Here is a 25,515-nt window from a genome sequence, read left to right as displayed (position 1 = left end):
ATTGTTACAAAAGTAGGTATAAAAATGAGAAAGTTCTGGTGGTTTTGGTTTTGTTTTGATTTTGTTGTTTTGTTTTTAAACAAAACTTCAGGGGAAAAGTAAAATCTAACATTTACGTAGTACCTTTTAATCAACCTCCCCAGAATCTGTTCCTCAGGCAGTTCTCACAGAATTTTGCTGACCACTATGATATAAGGGAGAAATCTTGTAAGAACATTAGCCAGCTGAGAAGATTGTTTAATGTTTATTAAGTGATCTTTACTGTTTCCTTTCTCCTCCATCACAATAATCAGCAGGAAATGCTGCAAGAAATGACAGATTGTGACACTGATTACTTTTATGAATGTGTATACACAGCCATGTATATTAATTCGCACATATGTCCAAACATAATCATACATTATGAGTAAGAGATACATTAGAATTGCATATTCACTGTGGCTTGCCGCTTTAAATTTTTTATAAAAACCTTTTAGATAAGCATCTGATGCATGCTTCCATTTCAAGAATTTGCAGCTTTTCAGTAAAATTATGTTCGATATAGCAACAATAACTGCAAAGCTAAACATATTGAATGACATTATGGAGTTCATAAGAACCCTTCCTGTAAGGAACAACACACTGCAGCACAGCAGAATATAAGAAGGGAAGACTTTAATTAAAATTTGAGTAGATCAGAGAAGACTGCAATCATTTGCTTTTTGGAATCTTGAAATCACATGTTTCAAGACAAAGGAAGAGACGTGACAGAATGGCCTTTTCTGCATTCAGTATATAACGTATTCTAAAATGGATAAAGAGATTGATTACTTATTTGAAGATTTCTATATTACCAAATATTAAAGTGAAATGACTCCACTACTGAAAAGCACAGTTCTCGGAGAACAAACCTACACTTCAATCAGTATTACACTTCAGTCATTCACCACCTATTTTGGAAGCAAACAAACAAACAAAAAGAACCTGAAATTGGAACTGCAAATAGTTAGAAAAGCTTACTATATTGTATGTTTCCCACCTGTTGCTCTTGTACCAAGCATTCGTCGATCATATATTCTTACTGAGCTATCAGAACAACCCACAGCAAGATAGTACGGGATTGGTGGACAGATAGCAACAGAAGTGGCAGCACGCCGACAGTTTATTAAAATATCCTGGAACAAACAAAAATACAGTGTTCAGACAATAGATTCGAGCATTTGAAGTATAATTTTATTTTTTATTTTAAGACACAGGCTCATTAGTCAAGGAGTTTTTGAGAAAAACAGATCTGGCCTTGTGTAGATAAGACTGTAAACATGCCAAACAGAAAATTCACTACAGAGAAGGAAAGCTATCAGAGAAAGAAATATATCATGAGATCAAATGAAAAAGAAAAAAACAAAACAAAACAAACAAAAAACAAACCACAGGAACAAACATTTGAGAACAGATAAGCGTAACAGATATAGAATTATAAACTAGCTTGCACGTTACATTTTCCTATGCAAACACAGATAATGATTTAGCTGGAAGAGGACCACACAGAAAGAGTCTAAGAATTAGAATAAGTTTCACCTATGGGCAGATAGTTGGATAAAGAATTTTATTTTAATATGATTGGGATTCAAAGAAACCCCTAAAACCAGGAAATGACACTTCAGTGTAAGTTTTTCTTCAATTCAACGCTGCTTCTGAATTCAAAACACAGCAGACACAACTAATACCTTACCTTCTGGAGAGTATTACCCATGACTAATTTGATCTAGTATAAATTGTTATCAAATCTTTCCTTATGGAGGGACAAAAGATGGTCAAAAACACGAGGGTGCAGCTGATTTTCCAAGATAATTTTTTGCCTCCAACTCTGCACTCTACTGTAACTGATGTAATCAAAACCAACAGATTCAGTTTCAAGGTAGAATCGTTTCTACCACATCTGAATCATCACACCAAAGTTCATAAACTAAAAAGATCCTAAAGTGATACTAAAAAAATACTAAAAAAAAATGCCCAAACAAACTTTTTATTTTGTTTCTTGGGAAATATGTTGTCATCTCCACCAACGACCCTGAAATCTATTATTTCTAAAAGCCTTACCAGAATTCAAATCCTATGTTTGTATGATGTACAGCTCTACATTTAGGTCATCTTTATTAAAAGATTTCACTCTTACATCTTTACAATCTTCCTTTGTGCAACTTGTTTTGATTCGAGTATCAAACCATCTTACAGTGCCATCTTCACCACAAGAGAGGAAAGTATAGGGATCATTTGGTACTGTCATAATCTGATCAGGAAAAAAAAAGAGTATTAATACTTCTGAAAATACCATTAATTTCAAAAGAAAAGCATCAACATTTTGAGCAGACTGAAGCAGTTACAACTCAAGTCATGAATTCTACTGACACAAAGAAGAAAATTGAAAAAATGCTGATATCTTCATTTTCAATAAAAGATCTGAACTACTGAAAATAAACTGTGTGGTATGATGCACAATGTGAAAAATGTATAGGCTGAATCTTATATTTATTTCTATTACTTTTTAACAAGCAACATAGATTTATTACTATTAGTTTTCAGATAAAGAATCGATTTGCTGCAATAGTTCATCAGAAGCTCAGTTTAATTTCCATCGAGTAATAGAAGGCAATAAAAAACAAAACCCTCAGAAGTCTGAATGACATGAAAGTACTAAATTGCTTTTATTTCCATTGATTCATTCATTTACATTCACAATAATCCCCTGAAGCAACTATGCATTAAAGGCTGTTACTAACCTACCCTCGCTGCATTTTATTGTTGTTATAAAAGAGCACTGTACTGCACCGTTTTCCTGATTTTGGCCCTGCTCAAACTAGGGAAGACTCAGCTGGCGTCTCTTGTCTATGGCTTCATTCAAGAAGCTCTCTTAAGAAAAAATAAAAAGGCAAGCAAACATGTTAAAGCTGAACACAGGCTGATGAACACACATGAAATATCATTGAACTTCTATGAAGTTACTGATAGTAGCAGTATTGTAGGTAAACAAAGATTCCGCCAGTTTCTGCAACATAATTTGTTTGGTATTTAAGGGATAACAGGTTTCAACAACGCTTCATAGAGCTACAAAATCAATAACAGTGTAATACACTAATTCAACACAGAGCAAAAGATTGATTCTTTGATGCTTTTTATGCAATGATTTTCTTCAAACTCTTAATAAAAATAACCTATGGATATCTGTAAATCTCTCTACATAAAATGTGATTACAAATGTAATCTCTGCAGGATTCAACTGTTCATCTTGTAATGCTCAGTATGTTAACTAAAACAATGCACGCTGTGGCAAATTATACTGCTGACAAATAAGAAATTTAACAAACAGAACAAAGCCAAGGGTTTAATAACAATGGAACAATAAAATTCTGAGATATGACTATGATTCTTCAATATGTGAGCATAACATACTGAAAAGAGCATTTTTCACTCCACATTTACTCATGTTACCAATTTTATTGGTATAGTTATGAAAGACAGGAATTGCTCTTCAGTCCATCAAATCCTTCCGGCATTTTTGATGTGCTGTGGTGCAAAACTTGCCTTAAAAACATTTACTTTGTCCCAAGAATGTTGTTGAATGCGGTATAACACAGCAAACTCTTTTTTCTAGTAGCCATCGTTTATGTTTGTTCCCAATTATACTATTTCACAGTATACATGTAAAAATGTGGTATATACCTACACCTGCAGGTGCCAGTTTTTATGCATGGTGCTTAAGAACATCCTAATTGATTTATAAGCACTAAAATAAAGAAACAGAGAGGTACAGACCCCAATAATTAAGAGTCACTGTTAACATATTTAAGTTCAAACATCATAAAAAAATCTTTTCCTGCCTATTCCAATAACTTGAAAAAAAATATAGTGATGTGATGATTTTACTGTGTAGAAAATGTGAAGTTAAGAGCTGTACTTTCTTCTCCTAAAATGGAATTAACAGGAGCAGTATTAAAGAAAAGCACTCGGCTGAATAAAAATAAACTTGCAATAGCCTTGTATAAACAACAAATTCTCCAGAAACATGTTTCAAGAACTTCTCTCTCCTTCTCTACTTACTCTATTCTCCTCGGAATTAAAAACAATTGTCCAATTATCTCACAGTTCATAATGATCTACACAAATTATTCTCTTTCAACGGATGCTTTTGTAATGTCTGAAGCTCCAAGTTTAAAGTGCAACATAAATCCAAATCACATTCAAATTTAGAATTAGTACCTCCAGGCCAGATTATGTTAGCTTTTGTTATTTAGAGAATCCAGTGAGTCAAAGTTCTATATTTAATACGATGATGTGGTTATATACAGCTGAACTGTAACATCACAAAATTTTAAATGATTTTCCCACTCCAGAAAGCTCCGAGCAACGAAGTTGCATTATGCCAGAAGCTGAAGCTGTACGTCAGTCATTTGTTTCAAAAGAACTGCTATTTACTCCATTGTACTTTAACATGTCAAGGCTCAAGCAAAAAAGGTCTGCTATGCCACACAATAACACAGGCATTTAATGTTCAAGTATCAAACAGGTTTAAGACACAGTAACAGAACTTACAGTCTTCATAAAAGTACCTTTTCCTGACAAAATGTTTTATAAACCTATGCATCAAAACTTTTTGAAGATAGCTCAAAGTATTAACTTTTTGTTATGTTAAACCGTGGTGCAAAACAGACCAAGAAAATTAATGTCAAAAAGGCAATTGTTAAAATATGTGTCATGTAGGGGAATTGGACATACCTTCCATTAACTGTATCTAACGACAACCAAAACAGTATCCTATGCTGTCATTCAAAACAACAGTAATGCCCTCTTTTTCACATTATTTGCTGGTTTCAGTCACTTCATGTAATCAACCAAACTGTCGGTCAACCCAAGTTCAGGCAAACCAAAACTTGGGACTGCCACAGTGACTTCTCCTGGCGATACTTATGCTGCCACCAGCACTTCCATTTACAGTACTCATAGCAGCTTACCCGTGACCCTGAAACTCCAAGCACCCTGACCCACTGTTCTAATGACACTTCTGCCACCACCCACTTGTCTCCTCAGCCCAGTGTCCATAACTGTTCTCCTATTTCCAAGCCCAAAAGCTGTTTTATACCATACCCCAGGAAACAGAGGTACCAGCGGAGCCAGTAACTGGCTGCTCCTCAACTCTGTAGCCAGCCTGCCAGCAAGGAGGCTCTTACTTCCCCAAGAAGCCAGAACACTGACCCATCCTCAACTGAGGACATTTCATCTTTAAGAAACAGCATCTTTGTCTCCAGATGTTCTTATGAAAAGGCAGGCTTTATTTGAGGCACAGAGCACATCCAATCAATCTGCAGAACCCGAAGACTAATACACGCTGCTATATATAGTCAGCTCTAGCGGCAACTGAGGCAGTTTAAGCTTCTGGCTGAGGGCCACAGGACTGATGCTATTCAAAGGGAATGGCAGTTCCTCAGTCAAAGCAATCTCAAAACTAAAAGCAGACAATGTGAGCCTGGGATGCAGTTTTGCAAAACTGAAATTTAGTACTTAAGACTACAATTTTGAATTAAACCCAGGCAAAAACAAACATAAAACAAACAAAACACCTACGACCCCATAAACATCTACTCAGTGAATACCACGGGGTTTGCTGGACTGACTGACCTATAAGGCCACTGGCAGGCAGGAAATGTTTCTTGACAAATCCTTTAATTGAACACTTAATATCAACTGCAAGGACACTTGTTACATGATCAAAAATGAATCCTAGCAGTGCTTCAGCCATCTTGTTTGCTCATACAACCTCTTCATACAACCCAAATTCAGTCATAACCTAACAGAATTTTTTAAATACTTTGTTCACTTAACATACAAAAAAGAAAAGGATGTAAAAACTTCCAGTGAAATCTGAGCTAAATAGTAACAAAAGCAATGGATTTGGAACTTAATTTTTTTTATGGAACATTCATGACATAAGAAGAAAATAGCATAATTTCACCTATTTTAAAAATAAGTTTTACAAGCAGCAGATTTTACTGTAATTTAAATAAGTACGTAAATTAATTATTTTGCTAACTGAAGTAACACTTTGCTTCTTCATTTGCCTATTTATATGACCAAAACTTCCAAGTGAAGATTGAAAACACTGGATCTAAATTTACAAATAAACTGTTAATATATGACAAAATAGAGAAATTGCCTAAAACTTTAAATACATTTTCAGATTAAGTTATTTACATACATTTTTAAATAGCAGTTTCTTAGGATTATAATTGTGAAAAAGGTTTAAACTGGTGAAGAGTTGTTTTTGTTGTTGTTGGTTATTTTTGGGGGGGGGGGGGGGGGGGGGGGGAATAAAAATAAAGAAGTGAAACATAGCCATCACCCCTTTCCCTATCACCAACTTCAGAAAGAACTTCACAGCACTATTTAAGCCATTTTTGCTCTGCAGAGAATTAATTTAGTGAAGGTTCATTCAGCTAATGTATTTTTATAGAAGGTGGTCTTAATGACACTCCCTTTTGGAAAAACCTCCATTTAGATAAAATAGGTCTCTTTTAAAGCCTACTCTGTAAGGAAAAAAATCAAAAAAGGTATAAGGAAGGTTCTTTAATTCTTACTGAAATAAAGCTTTCATCATCTGATTAAAACCTTGTGAAACAATAAAAGAAAACATGTATTCTAGCTCTTTTAAAATTATTGTATACTTTTGTAAGGTACCTCATAGGTGGTTCCATAGTGGCACGTATACTGGCATTGTCTGTTGGTCTCTGCATCCTGCTCAACATTAGTATAAAAGATGACCCCATCTCCAGAACAAGATACAATCTGTTTGTCATTGGTGCATGGTAAAAATTTTGCACTAAAAATATTGGCCCGATGTCCTGAGCGAATGGTTGTTAAAACCTATGAAAGAAAAAGATAGGCTGTATCAGGTTAACCTTTTTAAAGCAAATAAAGAATGGCAAAAGAATACAGACTCTGGTACTATAAAACATCAGTTACGTACAGACTGCCAGTGATGAATAGTTTAACGCCAATAGAACAGAAAAGCTGTCTTTACACCAAGTTTCTTCTAAGAACAAATTGGTTCCACAAGAGACATTCACTTACGCACTTGCCCAAAGTACTCTGCAAAATGAAAGAACTGGAACACACCTGCCACCTTTTCTTTTTAAAATGCTAGCTATGTATCACATCAGGTTTCTCAAAGTAAAACATCAGTGCAGGATAATGCAGCCACCCTGCATGGCAGTGAGGAGAGACTTAAAAGATCCGGAATACTGTGGGTAAAGAAGAATAAGGCATTCTAATCCAAGCCAACTTTATAGACTTTAAAATTTGATACTATCCTTAAAATTAATCCACTTTAAAATGAGATCTAAAGCTTATAAGAAAGGATATTTTGAAACCAGTCAAATAAAAATCTAAGAACATGACTACCAGGCAGTAAACTAAAAGTTTAATTCAGTCTCAATGAATGTCATCCATCTACAGTACAGCAGAGAAGCATATAATTTACTTTCCAGTTGGTTTTAAGCATTTTGTGATGACTCTTTATGTTTCCTAACATAATTTTGATTAGGCTATTAGAACATTAAAAAATCATTCATGTGCTTTCCTGTACACTGGTGAACATTCTGTACTTACATTATTTTGCCCATCTGTAGCGTTTAAACCAATTTTTTTTTACCACTACTAACGATACATACCAAGTTGTTTACAGTAACAAAATCACTTCCAAATTTCCACTCAGTTAGCGTAATCAAAGAAAACATTATGCAAATGTAGTTGCTCTGTCAGCAATAGCTGGTGCGCAATATTTTACAGGTTTACAAGTATTTACAGTATTTCATGGCTTTTAAACAATTTGCACATAAACACAAAAAAAGATTGTGTATCTGCATATTTTAAGATACACAAAGCTCATTATTGGAAAAAAAAATCAGGAGATACAATCAATTCATTTTATTTCAATAAATGTGCCTCAGTTTAGATTTGTTCAGACTTCTCCATTTAACTGCAAACCTTAAAAACCTAGATATTCAAAAGAAATGAGGAACTCGTTTCAAAGAAGTAACTTAGAACAAGGAGTCCATAAGGTACCCTAGTTCACGGCTTAAAGAGGTGTCATCTGACAATCCCACCTCTGATTTCAGTCATTGCTACTGTGAAAGAAATATTTTTGACCTGACAAGAAATCCTTTTTGATCTCCCTAGTAAAAGTCTAAACTATACCATATTAGATTTCCTTTCCAGTTCTCCGCTGCTTCCTCCCTATCACTGAATATAAGCAGGCAAGGCAGCCTTCTTCTTTTTATCCTTCTCTCATCAAGTTACATGTGTTTCCTGAAACTTCACCTTTATTCCTCACAAACCCCAAGCTAATGCCTTTGCTTTTCATTCAGTCAATAGCTAATCTATTTTAATCTGCTGCTTCAGTTTCCCCCATATGCATATCTCAATGTAGATGTGGTGGAGACCTACATTTGATGATTACCCTCAAGCTCAGATAAACTTAGATTTTTCTTTCCCTCTCTTCTTCTCTCCTCCATAGTAAACTGAAAGAGCATTCAGAAATGTATATGTGGTGACATGTTCTCAGGAAAGGAAAGAGTTTTGTCACAGGCAGACCCGGCCCAATCTTGCCTGTCCCTCGAGATCCTGACTATGTTGCGTAGTATTGCAATAAAGAGTATTAAAGTATTACAGCGTTTATTATCTGCAGATTTTCCATGCCCTTCTCGACTTGCACTATACATCCCTTTCTGCTCTGGTTATTACACCGCCTTGGAGGCGGGGAAAAAGAGAGGCACCTGTTACAAAAAAGTTGCTTGTCCTTTGGCTGTAAAACAGATGAGAAAATTAAATGCTTACATCAAACCCCCAAAAGTCTAGCATTAGCTACACAGTGTAAATGCCACTGTCTTACTCCATTGGGGCATTTTACTACCAATATACAATAGGCTACCAACAATTAACAACCAAGTAAAAACAGGGTGAAAGGTTAACAAAAAAATTAAACAAGTTTCAAGGCTTGATTAGCTATAATTCAAATATCTTCACAACTTTTGCAATTGCTTAAGTAATATATTACACAGAAAATCAATTGAAGAGGCAACAAATTCAAGATTTCAAATTGCATCTCTTAAGAGCAAAGAGTACATCTTAGGGACATGATTACTTATTTGTGTAGCAATCCCAGAGGCTTACTACTTCCCTAACAACACATATTTTGCTCCAAGAAACACTACACAAGATGAGCACATTTTGGCAAAGTAAATGAAGAAGTAAAAAGTTGTTCTTTGTAGTTGTGTTTTTTTGTTGTTCTTTTTTTTTTTTTTCCCCACAACGTTGCTGTTTGGCCTTTTTCTTATAAAAGGACTAAGCTGTGAAATTGCCTGTTTGATCATGCACTTTTAGAACTTGTGGCAGCTACCAGGCTGTCTTTTTTAAACTTGAAATGTTTAAGTTCCATACCCAGGTGGAAACTCTTTATGGTGACTTTATTTTCCTTTTTACCATAATGAACAAAACAGAAGTCTTAAAGTCCCATTAAAAAAAAAACATTTTTTTAAAAAGTGGTTTTACTTATCTTCCACTTTAGCTCACTTTTTGAAGAGGCCTGTTGAAACAAATGCAAGTCAAATATCAGTGGTTTCCTAAGTCTTCCAGGACGTAGTTACAGATCCCATTCAAGATATTTAGCACAGAATCATTTACAATCCAGCCACTTCAACAGTATTTTCTTTGTCCCTTTCAAAGCCCCTCATCCTCAGGTGAAAAGTAGTAATTCGAACTCTGGAAAAGATGTAAACTCTCAGTCCCACTAAGCACACTCCAAAGCCTCTAAAACACTTTCTCACAAGCTGGACCCTTTCCCTCTCTGAAGGCAAACCTACAGATTCAAAAATCCTGAGCGTAACTACAGGTAAGAGTCCTGTGTAAACACAGTCTTAGCTGAGAGAAGTCTTGGGCCACATTTAAAGGCTTTGAAAATTGTGCGCTCAACCTGATGTAAATACACAAATTCCCATCTTTCTGTACTTGTGGCATAAAGAGCTTTAGCTCCAGCCAATTATTTTTTTCTTTTATTTTTTTTTTTGGGGGGGGGGGGGGGGACGACGGATGGACGGACACCCCACAGGGACAGGGATGGGACATACATTGAGATGCCTAAAACATTTATTTTGATGGAGGTAAGTAGGCTATAGTGGGTGGAGTGAAATCAAATGAGAAAGAAAAGATCCACAAAAGGAATTATTCTCAGCCATCTCAAGGTATAACAAAGCACTTCTCTTTTGATTTAGACTTGCAATTACTAGTAGAAATCACAGTAATACATTCCTCCTCAGATGCACAAACAACACAAATATAAAACCTATTCAAACTTGAGAAATATTATTTGGAAAATTTCTCCTTTTGAGGCACGTAGTAACAATTAATACCTCTCTCTGACCATACACAACAAAAACTGGACTTATGTACTCAACACTGGTGCAAATGACAAGTAAACAAGAATAAATGCTTCCTTATTAAACAGAATATTTTACTAACACAGAAGACGATATTGATGGCTGATGTCTATTTCAGCTAATCCAGCTAGCTCATAGCAGAAAATACGGTGGTAATGATATCAGCCAAAATGACAGAATTACAGCAGAGTTCTGGTACCAACTCCAATTTGTTCTCTATTGATTCTGTTATTTACGCCAGAGAAAATAAGCTAACACAATTGTAACAGTCATTTAAAAATAAAATGACTATAATAATAATAAAAAATCATACCTCTACTACATTTCAGGATCAACACTGGTTATTAGGTCTTTTTGCTAGTACCTGCTGTTTTATAATTGCATTTGCATATATGGAAAATCTATCTGCTCTGCTGTTATGCAAAATGCACTTAAAAGCAAAATAACTCCGCTGAATTAAAAACAGGAAAACAAAGAATCTCCTACATTTCTCATTTCTCTTAAGTGGTGCAGTAGTACACAATGTGGGGGGAGGGGGACAAAATCTTCACATGGAAGCATGAAGCTTAAGTTGCTGCATATATTAAAGTGTTAGAATATTATTACATAATAAGATAATTAAACAGTTGCCAGACAGTGATATATTGAAGTCCCTCCGATAACATACACTTTGAATTATATCCTTCATCCTCTTCCTAATGGTCTCAGACACCTCTTCTTCTCTGGTCTAATAACACTGATCTGGACTTTGTCAGATTGGCACCAACAGTTGAAATGACGAGATCAAGTTTGGAAGCTATGGTTCATTTGGGGAAGTAAGGAAAAGGGCCTTACCTGTAGGCATCACTCCAAATCACTACTGTTTTTCCATCACAGCTCCGCAGTGCTGCCTCCACAACCTCCTATTAAAACTCTCTTCCATCATACCAACCACATATTTTGGTTCTACCTCTGTATTTAATTTTTCAGCGCCTCTTCCGGGTTTATTTCTCAAAAAGTTCTGAGTTTGGTTCTGAGAAAGCATGGAAGAGCAGACTTCACCTGAACATTGCTGCATAGGACCCCCAGGACTGAAGGATACATGCAGAGTAACTGTTCCTGCAAACTACCTGCAGTTCCTTCAAGAGCGAAGTATGGAACATTGCTACCATGTGATGGACACAAGTAGCTGATATTACTGGAAGTCACTTGACTGGATCTTAACTCATGTCAGTGCAGAAGTGGAAAAGCAGAGATTTTTACAGCACTTACCTTCACAAACCTGCTTCCCCTACTTCAGCACAAATTTTTCTCCATCCTCATACGCGTACACACAAAGCAATGTCGTTTCAAATGGTAATAACTTTTTAATAAAGGTTGACACTTCATTTCAACAATGTTACACAAAAAGACAACTTGGTATATTACACAGCAGAAGCTAGTATAATATTTTAAAGCTAAAATGAAGACAAGTCATCTGACTAAAAGATTTCACAATTACTGAATACTATTGCTAATTTTGACACTAATCTGTTGTGAGACCTTGTTCCTTTTGTGTCAGACCACCTACCGTAAAATGGGACAATACCAAAGTCACAAGGGATTAGAATACTAAGTTTTTTAAGCAGCATGAAGTTTTATTCTCATTTATAAAACACTATAAAGTGCCTGATATTATCTTTGTCAGATAATAATTAGTTGCTGTTGAAAAATAACAACTGAAAACATATTTGAAAAATATAAGTATTCAGAAACAAACCTACCTTTCTGCTGTAAGGATTACTAATTACCAGATTGGTGTCATCAGAACCAGATAAAATATATTCTCCTGTATCATTCCAGCAAATTGTATTCACCTGCATGAATTAACAAAAATCTTTTTAGACTTGCATTACAATTTTCAGAATATTAAAACATCAAAATAATATACTTATCCAACACCACAAAGAAAAGGAGTTAACAAATGCAATTTAAATGACTTCATTTCTAAGCAGCTAGCACACACAAAGTACTTTTAAAATAAACTGATAAGGGAATCACCTGCTTTACCTATGGCCTCTTCATTTGCAACTCAGTTGCTCCCTTTGCTCCTGAAGAGTCCATCAGGAAAATTAAACCTTCACACAAAGGCCTCATGTCCCACAATTTTACATATTCAGTGTTTTCATGTAGCAAATATACTCCACACATTTCTCTGAATTTGAACTAGAGGACATCAAAACACTCTCATCATTATATCTTCACATCATCCAAATTCTGAGCATCCATTGCTTCCTGGTCACCACACCTTCCCAGGGATCTTGTGAAAAGCAATGTAGAACCCACCCCAGATCCCCCTCTGAGGCGTGTGAGCATGCTGGGAAATCCAAATCCTCCACTGAGGTGCAGATCATTTGGGGGAAAATTTACAATATATTTCCCAACCAATTTTCCTTTTCACGAGACTGCGTTTAATGCTGTGTTAATGAAACAAAGCTGTAAATGCACTCAAAATCCAGGAAGCTCAAAAAGTATCCTTAGAGTGGGCAGGTTTGCCTTCAAGCAGCAGCTCATGCGCAAGCACCAGAGACTGCATGCATGGCCATTCTTATCTCAAATAGCCTCTAAAATAGCTTTAGCTGTCAAACAGCAGCCATCAACACTTTCCGCTGGCTCTTTCCTGTCAGCAGGATAACTCTTGTACTGTGATGTGTCAGAGTGGACCATATCATCAGTCAAACCACCCTCCACTTTTTCTACGTCCTTTTCTTATGCTTCCTTTTTCATTCAAATGTCTCATTCTTAATCTGAGCCCGAAAGACAAAAATCTTTTTGCTTAAAATAGAAATACCCGTTTTAGTTACTATTTTAAGCAGAAGCTTAGCTGGGGTCCTTAATTAAGCAAAGTTGCAAAATGAGAATTAGGTGCTCACATGGATGGATCATGTGGGCACATGGGCAAGCAAAAGGAATTACCAGAACTTGACATATTCATGGGGGAGCTTTACATTAACTCTAATAGGCACTCAAAAAAAAGAAGAAAAGAGACCTTAACGTTACAACAGACATGCCTATAGCAGGCTTGGCACAATGCACAGCAGCAGTCAATGTTAAGAACCATTAAGAAATGAACAGAAAAGCAAACATCATTCTGTCAGCGTATAAATCCAAGCACAGCAGATCTGCATCCACACTGCAGTTTTGGTTTACATCCCGCTCCCGTATTCTCAATTTCTACTAATGTCCATTTGAAATGAGAAGTTATGAAGAAGAATGACTAGGGTGATCATAAGTGCCTAACTAAGCAAATGAGAGGAGATGTCCCCCCCCCCCCCAAAAAAAAAGATGGAAAGGAAAGCAAAGAGAATATAGGAAGATGCAAATGGGAGGCACAACAATTATCTGAGTTGCAGTTCCGCAAGCCTAAACAAGACATCAATATTTTCCTTCTAAATTCTGATTTCATTCAGGGTTGAGCAATTTCAGCATTCCCTACCCAAGCCAAAATTGGTTCAGAAAAAAACGTTAAGTGAGATAACCAAATCTGTGCTAGAAGTCTGCAAACCATACTGCCTTTTTAATCTGTACCAGAACACCTTGTCAGCATTACTGGCAAAATCACTGAAGCCTTTCAGTGGAATGAGCTTGACTCCTTCCCCTACCCCCTGTGAGTACTCCCTTCCAATAACTGATCAGTTAATACAGAACACTTCTCAATCTTCAGTAGATCCTATTGACCAACAGTGAATAATAACCCCAATAAATATGTATATGGACAATGAAACCAGATGGTCAATGAGGGCAGATTAAAGAAAAAAGTCCTCATGTCCCATTCTAAGGTAGAAAACCCACTAGTAAAATACATCATAAATGAGAAGTAGCTAGAAAACTGGTTTGTATCTCCAAACAGTGTAGAAAAGCTACATATCTATTACCTTCAGGCCACTCAATGCCAAACTAAAAGCATAACATTACAGTTACTACACAAAGAGTTTGAAATTCTCCCTGCTAGGGCCAAAGCAGAGGATATGGCAAACACAAATGACAGAAAATTACCAATAAGATGAAAAGGTCAGAGGGTGTGTAATTAGTGCTTTTTTTGTTTGTTTGTTTTTTCTATTAGGTATTCCACGCTATCATCTGTATCTAATTTTGTTTGCTTCTTGGCTAGCCTTGAAAGGAAGCAGCAAGCACTTTTAATTCATTAATCGAATAGTTAAGAAGTTTACTATCTTTGGGTTTTCCTCAAAGACAATGCAAGAGGCAGTGCAGCCAATCCTTGAGACTGAAAAAGCAAACTCCTCACTCCTATCCTTCTTCTGTAAGCAGGATAGATCAACAGCATAGGAAAAGGAAAAAGGAAATAAGAAAGTAAGAATGTCTTTAGAGACCCAGAAAATCAGAAAGATCTCCCAACTAAAGAAAGGGGCGAAAAGGCATTACTTGTTAACTATGGAGGAAGAAGTGAAAACTACACATTCTAACCACATGTTAAACACACTTCCTAAAGTCATTTAAGCATAGCTTTAAAGACCACGTTTAAAAGCGACTTGCTCAGAAATGCTGTGCTGAAAGAGATCAACAACTAACACTTGATACTGAACTGAATATGCTTAGAAATGAGAAATTACTCTTTCAGGTGATCCTCTTCTCTCTAATTTAAAATGTAGTATTTCCTCATATCAAAGGATGCACCATCTATCTACATTTATTTTTTCCCATTCAATATGTTTTAAAATCACTGTTTTCTCTGCTTCCTCGCCCTTTGTTGCTGCTGGTCTAAATTGACTCTCAACATTTCTCTGTCAGATTTGGCCACCTCATACAGAAAGCATCTCACCTAGTTTTACACATTTGCAGCTGAGCTCCTTGCCACCTTAAGCTCCCTTTAGACATAACCCCAGAAACAGCAACTTCTGGGGTACATGTGACCTCATTCAGAAAATGTGAATCGCGTTGAAAGAGGCAAATTTACACCCTGGAAGGGTGATAAGGTTCCCAGCAGACATTGGTGGCTAGGTAGACTAATTTAATTACTTCACCTATTACTGCTAGAGGTCTGTTCCAGTGAAGTTAAAGAACAAATGTAAGAGATGAGAGGAGTGGAAAACTGCACTGTTTCAAAGACTAAAGTACCTAAACTCTGAGATAGAAATACTCGTATCCCAAACAAAAAGGTGCTACGGCAATATTAATGCTGCAAGAATACGTATTGCAATTGCTACTTTACTTCTGCATTTACTTTTATTTTGCAGGTTTTTCTTAAAGCAAGCAGTAAGAAATTATATTGAATGGTTTGTAAATTATACTATACTGAGTGCTTTGTAAATTTAACTTCTAAAGACCTTTTTTCAAATTGTAACAATATCTTAAACACCTGTATATAATGCTATAAATTCAGAATTAAAACACTTTCCACCAGCAAAATAATTAAGTTAGGCACATGTTATAAAGCATATGTTAAATGCTAACATAATAAACTCAAACTGCATTTTCAAATACATATCCACCAGGTAGATCCAGGCACCACCAAATTTGAAATTTCTGTTGCATGACACCAAGGTACTTAACTAAAATACAGATTAGTCACTCAATTTTTTATTTTTTATTTTTTTTACAAGTAGCAAAGTATTACTGTTTTCCCCATTTTATAGGGGCAAATGGCTATTTTTACAAGGAAGCAAAGAAAACAACAACAACCAAACTAAACAACACTTCAGGAAAAGCATTTTGAGGAGTACATTTGAGATGAAAAACTACTAGAAAAGAATCTTCAAAATAAAAATCACTGCTACAATCTTAACTACAAAAACTGGTAAGTAACTTTCTACACAGTGTGATTCATAAAACATTTCTGGTCGGGGGGGGAAGGAGAGAAATTAATGCATTTGGTATTTAAGCCAGCATCACCTGCAGCAGAACATTAAGGTTACAACAGCAGTCAGTACAGCAAGAGTAGCCTACTTTTTAGGTACAGCAATTCTAATCCTTGCCTGTCCCAGTCTTTTGCGTCTCTCAAAAATACACATAAGTTAAGATCCTACTTCTGAACTCCAACCAGAAGGTGAGATTTTATTTAACGTGTTCTTTAAAATTACTAGTGACTGAAGTTAACAATTGTAACACTATTTAATTTAAAACATAAAGAAATTTTACATTTGAACAATATTTTAAATAAATTTACACTTGTGTTTTCACGTTTTATACCCTTCACTTTTCTGATATTTTCTACAACAAAGACAATGCTTTAACAATCCTGAATTTCTGCTCCATTTGTCAAAGGTAATATAGCAAAGAATTCTACCACAATAGCTGTAATTTCTTTGTTCAGAGGATAGAGCTAAGGGTATTCATTACACCAGTAATTCTGTATGTAGGCAAGTATTCCCAGCTTGTTTTCTGTCACTGATAAATGAGAAACAGTGTTTCTGCTAGAGCATGCAGCCACTGGATGTTAAAAGGAATCTCTCTGCTGTGTGCCTAGTTTGACTTTTTTTTTTTTTAAGAATATGGTTTATAATATTCGTAGCACTTTCAAAAATTAAGTATTTAAATAAGCAATATTTCTAGCTATGTTTTTGCCTTTCAGGGGAGGCTTATTTTTTTCTTTGTCTCTTTAAATAAATGTGCAGCACTTAATCATTTGCTTTTTAAGTGTGGAAAACAAATCACTTAAAACACTAATAGAGATTTAAGTAAAAAACAAAAACAAACAAACGAAACAAACAAACAACAACAACAACAACAAAAACACATATCAACATAGCACAAAAATTGCTACAGATTCCACTCTAAAGTTTAAGGTTAGTTCTAACTGAAAAGATAAATTCCTATGTCAGGAAAACACATGCTTAACTCATTCCATAGCAGGATGGGTATTAAAGTATAGAAATGGGATTTTGTTTTTCTTCAAAGATAAATTGGCAAATGCTTAAGAAGAAACAAATACCTACAGAATTCATATGTAGGTCTCAATATACAGAGGTTTCCAGCTCCGCCTTAATACATGGAATTTGCATTCCCAAGTCAAGGAACTATTATTGTGGTAACGAAGTCATAATTTAACATCTTTTATCAAACAAAGAAAAAAAGCAACAAGTCACTTACACATCCATCGTGCACATTCAAGGTTGCTTCAAGTTTTAATCTTTGGATAAATTCTCTTCTCCCTGTGAAGAAAAATACTAATTACGTACTCTATTAAAACGGTAACACTGAGGAAACTAATTAAGACCCTACCAATGGGCACTAATGGGTAAAAACCTGAACAAGAAAGAACTGGAATATAAATCTAAGTCTTGAAAGAAACATTTATGAAATGAGAATGAAATGAATATAACAAGCATCACATTTGCTAGCTTTTCTATTGCCTTTGAGAAGAGTGTAGAAATGGTGACGTGCACGGTTCACAGGTTGACACTTCTCCTGAAAATAATAGCTAGAATGCTGAAAATAACCCTGTGGGTTTTTTGGTCAACTTAGCTGAAGACAGCAAGTATAACAGTTTTAGAAGTATGACCTATCATATAAGGCATACGAAGGAGAACGTGTTCAGGTCTCAAGCAGCAAGTAAAACAGTGTATTGAAAACAACATGACCTCTTCCTAAGCTGAGTGCTTAAATTAAATGAAAATTTGAGATATTAGGTTAGAATGCTTGTGTTTCATGAGAACAGGTTATAATGAACTTAATCCTGGGAAAAGACGTTCAGAAAAGGAAAACACTGATAAGCTCGATCTTTTTACTAAAATCCTACAGCCTCTTAAGCTCAAAGGACGTTATCTTATTTTTTCCTGTATTTGTATAGCTCTGAGAACAAACCTCTAGGTAAAGATGCTAGGCTGTACTGTTTTTGAATACCAAACCTACTGAATTCATTCAAAATTAACTTTCCTTTGAGGAAACTAAGGAGACAGGGAGAGAAATTCCCTGCACCTGAAGACCCTACATCTCATGACTTGTTTTGGTCCAGCTCCAAGGAGACCCCATCTCAGCGCCCAGTGTTGTTGCCTCTGGCACTCCAGCAGAAATTCGGGGCCATAATTTCTCCTTTATCTACTCATTTCCTCATTGCGTCTTTTACTTGCCCCAGATACAATCCTGAACTGGAAAAGACCACCTGATATCTGTGCCTGGTCCCTCAATCCCAAGCACCTGACCGGGAGCATGAGGTATGAGTTAAAGAAGAGGTAGAGTTAAACTTCTTTCCAACACCCTCTCTGTATTGTTGGTGGGCTGTTATCTACAGATAAATCAGGTGGTGCAATGAGCATTCAACAGAGAGAGTACAGAAAAAAAAACACAAGTAAGGGGCACTGAAGAAATGTTAAAATGTGTTGCTTCCCAAAGCCTTTCTATGTGATAAAGTACTCAACTCAATAATAAGACAACAGAATGGATTATTTCTAGTTTATCTTATCACTCAAAACTGGAACCAACAGATCCCAAATGTTTTTTTCCCTAAAATAAAAACAGAACTACATGAAGAAAGAGATCTGAAGATATCATCTCTGCATTTGCTGTTTTTAAAAGCTGAGTTAGCAGTTAGTGAAATCTTCCTTGTACTGCAGCAATAACTTCCTTAAAATTATTGGTTTGATTAAAAATTTCAGCCATAAATAAATACTAGGGTTTTCTCTCATTTGTCACCTGAATATTTTTGCAACTTCCACATTTTCATCATTAAAAACACAATACCATTAAAAACACAATACCATTTATCTTGCTAATAAATGATTAATAAGACTGCATCCCCATTTCACTCCAGGTGCATCACAACTCTTATTCGTTATACTTTCTAAAAGTCAAATTCCGCTTAGCAAGGGCTCTGCTCTCCAGGGTGACAACACACTTGGCAAATTCTTAATTCTCATTCACGTAACACAGTGGCTACCCGTTCCCTCCATCTCCCACTGAAGGCAGCCCTCCTGTCTCTCCCTCCAGCTAACAAGATAGGGCAGATAGTCTTTTGACAAAAGCCCCTAGAGTACTTCTTTCTGGCATCAAGACCTCTATCATTTTGGTTTGTCTTTTTTTCCCCCCCCCTTTTTTTTTTTTTTTACCCCCAACACTATGTACGGGCTCTGTAAGAGCCAGAAAATGTTTCTTTTCTCCTCAACTATGTGCCATCAGAAAATGAAAAATTCAAATGTGAGAGGATGCTTCAATACCCAATTTCCCCTATTTGAGTAAGGCCTGTTTATGATAGGGACCAGCACAGACCACCTCACTGGACAGCAGAACATGCAAGAGGTTTCCTTTGAAACCCTTTAGGTGAACCTATTGAGAAACAACTGACAATCAACAAAGCACTGTGAAGTTTCAAATGGCAACAGTGACCTCCGTGTGATGTGTTTACACATCTAAATTTGGAAAGCTCTCAAGCTAGCACTGCTCGCACCCATTTTCAACACACGTGATGCACTGTTGAAGCTTCAAGGGATAGCATCCCTTTCAGTGCAGCCATCAGTAAGACTTTCAGTTTTTGTCCATCCACCCTTTTTCACCAAACATGAAACACTATTGAAGACTCAAGGCACAGTGCCACCCTCCATACAGTACCTCACTACGTTTTTGAGTTTTTTTAAGCTAGGGACTATAGGACCATTTCCATGGCCACATTCTGTGCATGGAAGAAGCCCCACCCTGAGACACTCAGTATGCGAATTCACATACGGGAAAGCAGGCAAAAGAGAAACTGCACACTTTTAAAGTATTTCTTCAGGGTGCTCCCCTGCACACAGCTTCAAACCAAAGGATGCCTTGCCACACATGCCTCTCTGGAGAATGACCTAACTCTGGGGTTTGAGCACGTATACACAGGTCCAGTCTCACTTCTGGGAGAAATACTAAAATACCACAGTGTCCCTCACATTCCCCACGTGTAACAGTTATGACATCATTTCAGCTACAATCCTCAGTTTACCAATTGCTGGTCAGGTGCTTTCTACATTGATATTTTGGCAAGAATACGTGTACCTCTCTTTTGTAAGTGATTTAGTCAGTGGTAGTTCAGAACAGGTGACAGCAGCGAAGTTTAACTCTTCAAGCACGTAAGATCTTTGTATGTTTGAAATTGTACTCCAGAATTTCCTATTGAAAAAGTCGAGATCATTTCACGAAGGAGATCTAGACTTGAAAGCGTGTTTGTGCTATACAGCAATATAACCAAACTTTGATCCGAAGCTGCGCTACCACAGCATGAGCAACTGAAGACGAGCCTTATTCCAAAAAGCAGTAATAGATCCTGTTTGTCAAATGAACGCGCGTTTATGTCAAGCTGGCTCTTCCCGAGGCCAAGTCCCTCGGTGCTCGCTTGCTGTGACATTTGAAATGCCCTACTTTAAAACTGAAACAGCGCCAGCGTCTGTTCCCAATGCAGAGCACATGTTATCTTGCACTCCAGGAGCATTTCAGAACCACTCTTGATTTTCCAGCATAGAGTTTACGTGTTGGCAAAGCCAACTCACGAAAAGATGGCCAGTCCAGGTAATTTGTAAACGGGTTATCTCGCTGGGCTATGTCAAACTCTGCACAATGACTGAGGATAACTTTCGATCTGTGTCTCAACACACCGATTTTCCTTAGCAAATGTCTTTGAATGTTCCACACACCAAACAGAACTACCCCATGCAGTTAACAGGACTACAAACAATAAGCACTAAATTAACTTTCATCGAGAAACATTAAAATCCTTGAACATGAACTGAAATCTCAAAAAACATTTATTAGCTGCATTGACTGAGAGTGGCCCCATTTTACAGACACAGATTGTGACACACGAAATGAAAGCAGCTTATCAAAGGAGAGAGTGAATTACCAGTACTGCCAGAAACCACATCCATTAGCATGACCCCACAGCCCTTTGATCGAGCCCTCCTATTATATTTCCTAATTGTTCTGTGCTACTGTATAAATGCCAAAAAATATGATAACTCTTAATTTTTTAAAGGTTGATAAAAGCAACTTTCAAGTTACAATGGACAACTACTTCTTTATGATTTAAGTTCAAAACAGACAACCTAAATTATTCTCTGCTTTTAATGATAATTTAGCAAACCTAAAGGTCTGAACGCTGTATGGAAACACAAAATATTTTTAACTTCTATGAAGATATCTACTTGCCATTTTAATCTGCAAGAGCTTTGTTACAGAACACGCAGCACCAGGTGACTTAGTGTTAATCAAGCTTGCGCTTAAAACCCAAGACATATTTCAGAATAAGCTTCATGTATAAAGAAACGCAGAAATTTCACATATTAGCACTAAGACTGAAACTACGTAAGACAGGACAACATGCCCTGATCTACAATCCAGCAGGCCTATAAAGTCTCTTGGTGAGCATTTAGATACAGAATTGTATAGCAAAAGAAACACAAAATTAGATGCACTGAAATTAATCGGCTTGGTAACGTTATATATTTTAGGGTAATTAATAACCATTCTGAAAAATACTTCCATTTTGGTTTTCTTCTACCAAAACTGCAAGAGTAAGTTAGTACAGGTAATGACGCAGATGAGAGTTGTTTGCATCAGTAGAAGTGTCTGTAGTTGACTTTTACACGTATTTCAGATTCTGAAAGTGTCTGCTTCTGAATATAAGCTTCCACTGGGCTCCACCACTGATAAGGCCACAAGCATTTAAGCTTTAAAGCAGAGAAAATAGTCATGGATATCTTGTTTATTTGCTGTTTTATATCTACCACATTTTATGCTTGAAAGGTACTTAATATATAAAATTCATTTGCATTAATGTCAATTTTTAAGGTGTTCGCAGTGGCACAAGTGTGCTGTAAATCTACCTGTCTTAGAGGTGGCATTTATCAGCATATTGTAAGTACTGGCTTGTGAGTGAGCATGCCACAGTGGCAAGTACTAAGTGGATTTCATTCACAAGTACACCATATTCTGACAGCTATCCTGTCCCACTCACGCTGTCCACAGCAAAGTCTTTTGTATTGCTCTCACACCAGATTGTAGCTGAGCAGAAGATAAATCAGTGTGATTCTGCAACAGGAGAAAGGAAAATGTGCAGTTTTCAGCAGGTTTGATATTCATTCAGGTAGTTAAAGTAACCCAGTGATCATACGCAAGCTACTCGGTGAGATAAAAGGCATTGGAAATTTGTATATCATGTGATGAATATTTCTAATTTCTACAGAGCTGAGGACAAGAAATTATGCAATAATACAAAGAGAAGCTGTATCTATGCAACAGACAGCCAAAGGCAAAAAGATAACAGGTACCAACAGACTTTTCTCAACACAAACCTATCTGAAATAGCTTGTGTGATGAACCGGATATATGATTAACCCAATGCAAAACCACTTTCTGTTTTCTCCACAAGCACTAAAACACGTCTCTCACATAAACGACCCGAAATTCTAAAACAGATACCAGTATGAAACTGAATAGTCATCAGATAAAGAAAAATGCACTTGGGCCCTGTTTTCTTCTCGTCAAGAGGTTTCCACTAACTGAAGGCAAAAAGCAACAGTGTGCAGGATGTTGCAAGCTGGAGGAAACGGTGCTATTGCAAGTTTAGATGTCTTAACATACCACAATATTAACGTGGTATGAACGGAGTAACATGGGCCTTGCTCACAGAACTTCAGGAAACACACTTCATGACATCAGGTACTCGGTGTCGTTTTCTCAAGTGCTTCTTGTAGCACCCAAGGCTAACGAGGAGCTCAGTATTGCAGCAGGAGCAGAGGATGTCTGTGAAGCAGAAGTGGGGATATGACTGCCCCAGCGCAGAAGTGAGGATGGCTGGCAGCAGAACCACGAGCTTCTGCCACCTCCACGCATTTCAGATGAGTACCAGAGCATGGAAAATGGAAGCAAAGAAAAAGTTAGGGGAATCTGCTCTTAAGCACATCCAAGCAGGCTGAAGGCTGCTGCCAGTCCTCGCATTCACCTTTCGGTGCCCATCAGCGGCTGCTGCCTCTTCAGCAGCCAGCACAACTAACCACCACGTGGTTACTCCCTTGCCAGGTTTGGACCAAGGCTCTGGGGTAAATAAAAGTCTCCTATTTAAAGTTGCCTAAGCTAACTCAACCCACATTTCTAAACAGATTAGGAAGTGATTATATAGGAGCTTACTGGCATATCTAGAGAGACGTGCCTTCTGGCAAAAAAAGCAGTCTGCCTTTCCCACAAAGATGTCTCAGCAAAAGCAAGAATTTGGGCAGGCTGGGACCAAATTAAAGCTTATACCATTCTGCACACTTACCTAATTAAAAAATGCTGTCTAATCCTAGGCAGGATGGGAATTGTAAACTGTCATATTTGGGGGAAGACGTGAAGTAGACATAGATATACACACTCCATAGCAGATAGAGCTACATATCGCTGTGAGATTACAAGCGTAAGCGCTTGGAAATTGCCCAGGATTAGAGTTTAAAAACAGACAACGTCAGAAGCTGAGCTAAAGTAGAAATCAGAGCCTTGCTAGTAGATGACTATTCAAGCAACACTGTGACGTAAATTAGATTAGAAGTGGGGATTCAAAAGCTAATGAGAAAAAAAAAAAAAAGCTTACTTTTAAAAGTTGCTTGGTGCAATAAGTTATATGCAAATGACAAAAACAACCAGCCTAACTGGTTGTTTAACTCCAGAGAGTCAATTTTTACTGAAGAGAGATTTCAAGATGTAACAGTGTTTCTAGAATAAAAACAAATGAAAAAGGAACCTAATTTTTCCTTCTTTCCTAGGAAAGGTAAATAATGGGAACTACTGGAAAAATAACCTCAAAGCAATGTAACCTAAAAAAGGAGGGATTTTTCTGGTTTTGTGTAATAGTTTTCTAGAGTGGTGAAGTTTCAGTAGTTGAACAGAGGCTGGACAAACATTGCTGACAGCTCAGACCACATTCAGTTCACAGGAAGGGAAGCATGATCCTCATCTTCCTCCTGCAAAATAGAGAGCAGCAGCATTTACGCATTCAGGTCTCCTGAGGAAAGCTTGCACATCACCGAAGAATAATATTAAAATTCACAGATGTTACTCAGATTCCATCTCATGATATTTATGCTCAATATTTAATGAGGCAACCTATACCAAAGCATCTGGGACACGTCTGATTCAGTGACTCACTGAGCCTCAAAGATGGACAAGAAGAAGCTGAGACTTGCATTTCATTACCGAAAAATCCAGCTTGCTTTCAAGACTGGCATACTTTATACACGGACTGATCTTCTTCCGCATTGCCAGGACAGGGCTGGTCTCAAGTATCAACTACTTCTTGATACATGATCAGTTATACCCTACTGGACTATTTTGGGGACATTCAAAGCATAGAAGATCAGGAACCACAAGTGAAGTCACAAGAACTCGTCGTATTGCAGTGCAACAGTTTAGAAGTGACTAAACACAAATGTACTCAGTGTTTATCCTAATGCACTTAATGGAAACAATCCAACTGGAGGAAGACTGCAGGGAAGGAAAGAAAGGAAAAGAAAGAAAAAAAAAAGATATCAAAGGGATCTCCCACATCACTGCCTCATCTTGAAATACAAATCCAGTACACGATTTGTTTCTGCAGCAAGAGACAGCTTTCATGTATCCTGGGCTCATTATTACAAGATCAAGGTGCAACTTAATGATGAAGCTGTCTGAACCACTCAGGATCAAGACACAGGCAGTCACTTACAAAGCAAATACATTTTTTTGTACAAAGAGCGTCTTTAAAAGCATACAGTGTAAATTCAATGAAAATATTGCAATCAAAGAATGAAAAGATATTTAGAGCACACACAGATCTATGGTCTCCAGCTGCCTAAGACTCCAAAGGATATGAAGTAAATATATTTGCATCCTAACACTGATTATATGAATGGACATATATATATATATATATGCAGATATCTGCATATATATTCTAAGTCTTGGGACTATAGTACATTATTTATATATATTACATATTATTTATATATATTACACAAAAGGTTAATCCCTTTTTAAAAGGTAAAATAGTTTAGCCCATGTCATGCAAAAGTGACAACTGCTCAAAAGGCCTCTTGAATTTCTGAAGGACAGAAAATAATTTTTTCCACAAATTGATGTTAATACATAAAAACAGAAGCTGAATTCC

The 25,515-nt window shown here is 36.7% G+C and overlaps 1 protein-coding gene across 7 annotated transcripts in view; it reads right to left on the bottom strand.

Moving 5' to 3' along the window:
• DCAF6 (DDB1 and CUL4 associated factor 6) overlaps positions 1-25,515 on the bottom strand; it is an 83,627-nt gene that overhangs the window by 53,195 nt on the left and 4,917 nt on the right. For all 7 annotated transcript variants that reach the window (XM_048071573.2, XM_048071577.2, XM_048071578.2 and 4 more), the window contains exons 2-6: positions 17,529-17,590; positions 12,206-12,298; positions 6,709-6,894; positions 2,156-2,269; positions 1,019-1,154 (exon numbers count right to left, since the gene is read on the bottom strand). In XM_048071573.2, coding sequence (XP_047927530.2) covers positions 1,019-1,154; positions 2,156-2,269; positions 6,709-6,894; positions 12,206-12,298; positions 17,529-17,590 — 591 coding nt within the window. The remainder of the gene's footprint in view (positions 1-1,018; positions 1,155-2,155; positions 2,270-6,708; positions 6,895-12,205; positions 12,299-17,528; positions 17,591-25,515) is intronic.

This window comes from Anser cygnoides, chromosome 1 (genome assembly GCF_040182565.1).
Source record: "Anser cygnoides isolate HZ-2024a breed goose chromosome 1, Taihu_goose_T2T_genome, whole genome shotgun sequence".
NCBI classification, from domain to species: domain Eukaryota; kingdom Metazoa; phylum Chordata; class Aves; order Anseriformes; family Anatidae; genus Anser; species Anser cygnoides.
This window is presented reverse-complemented; position numbering and strand designations above follow the sequence as displayed.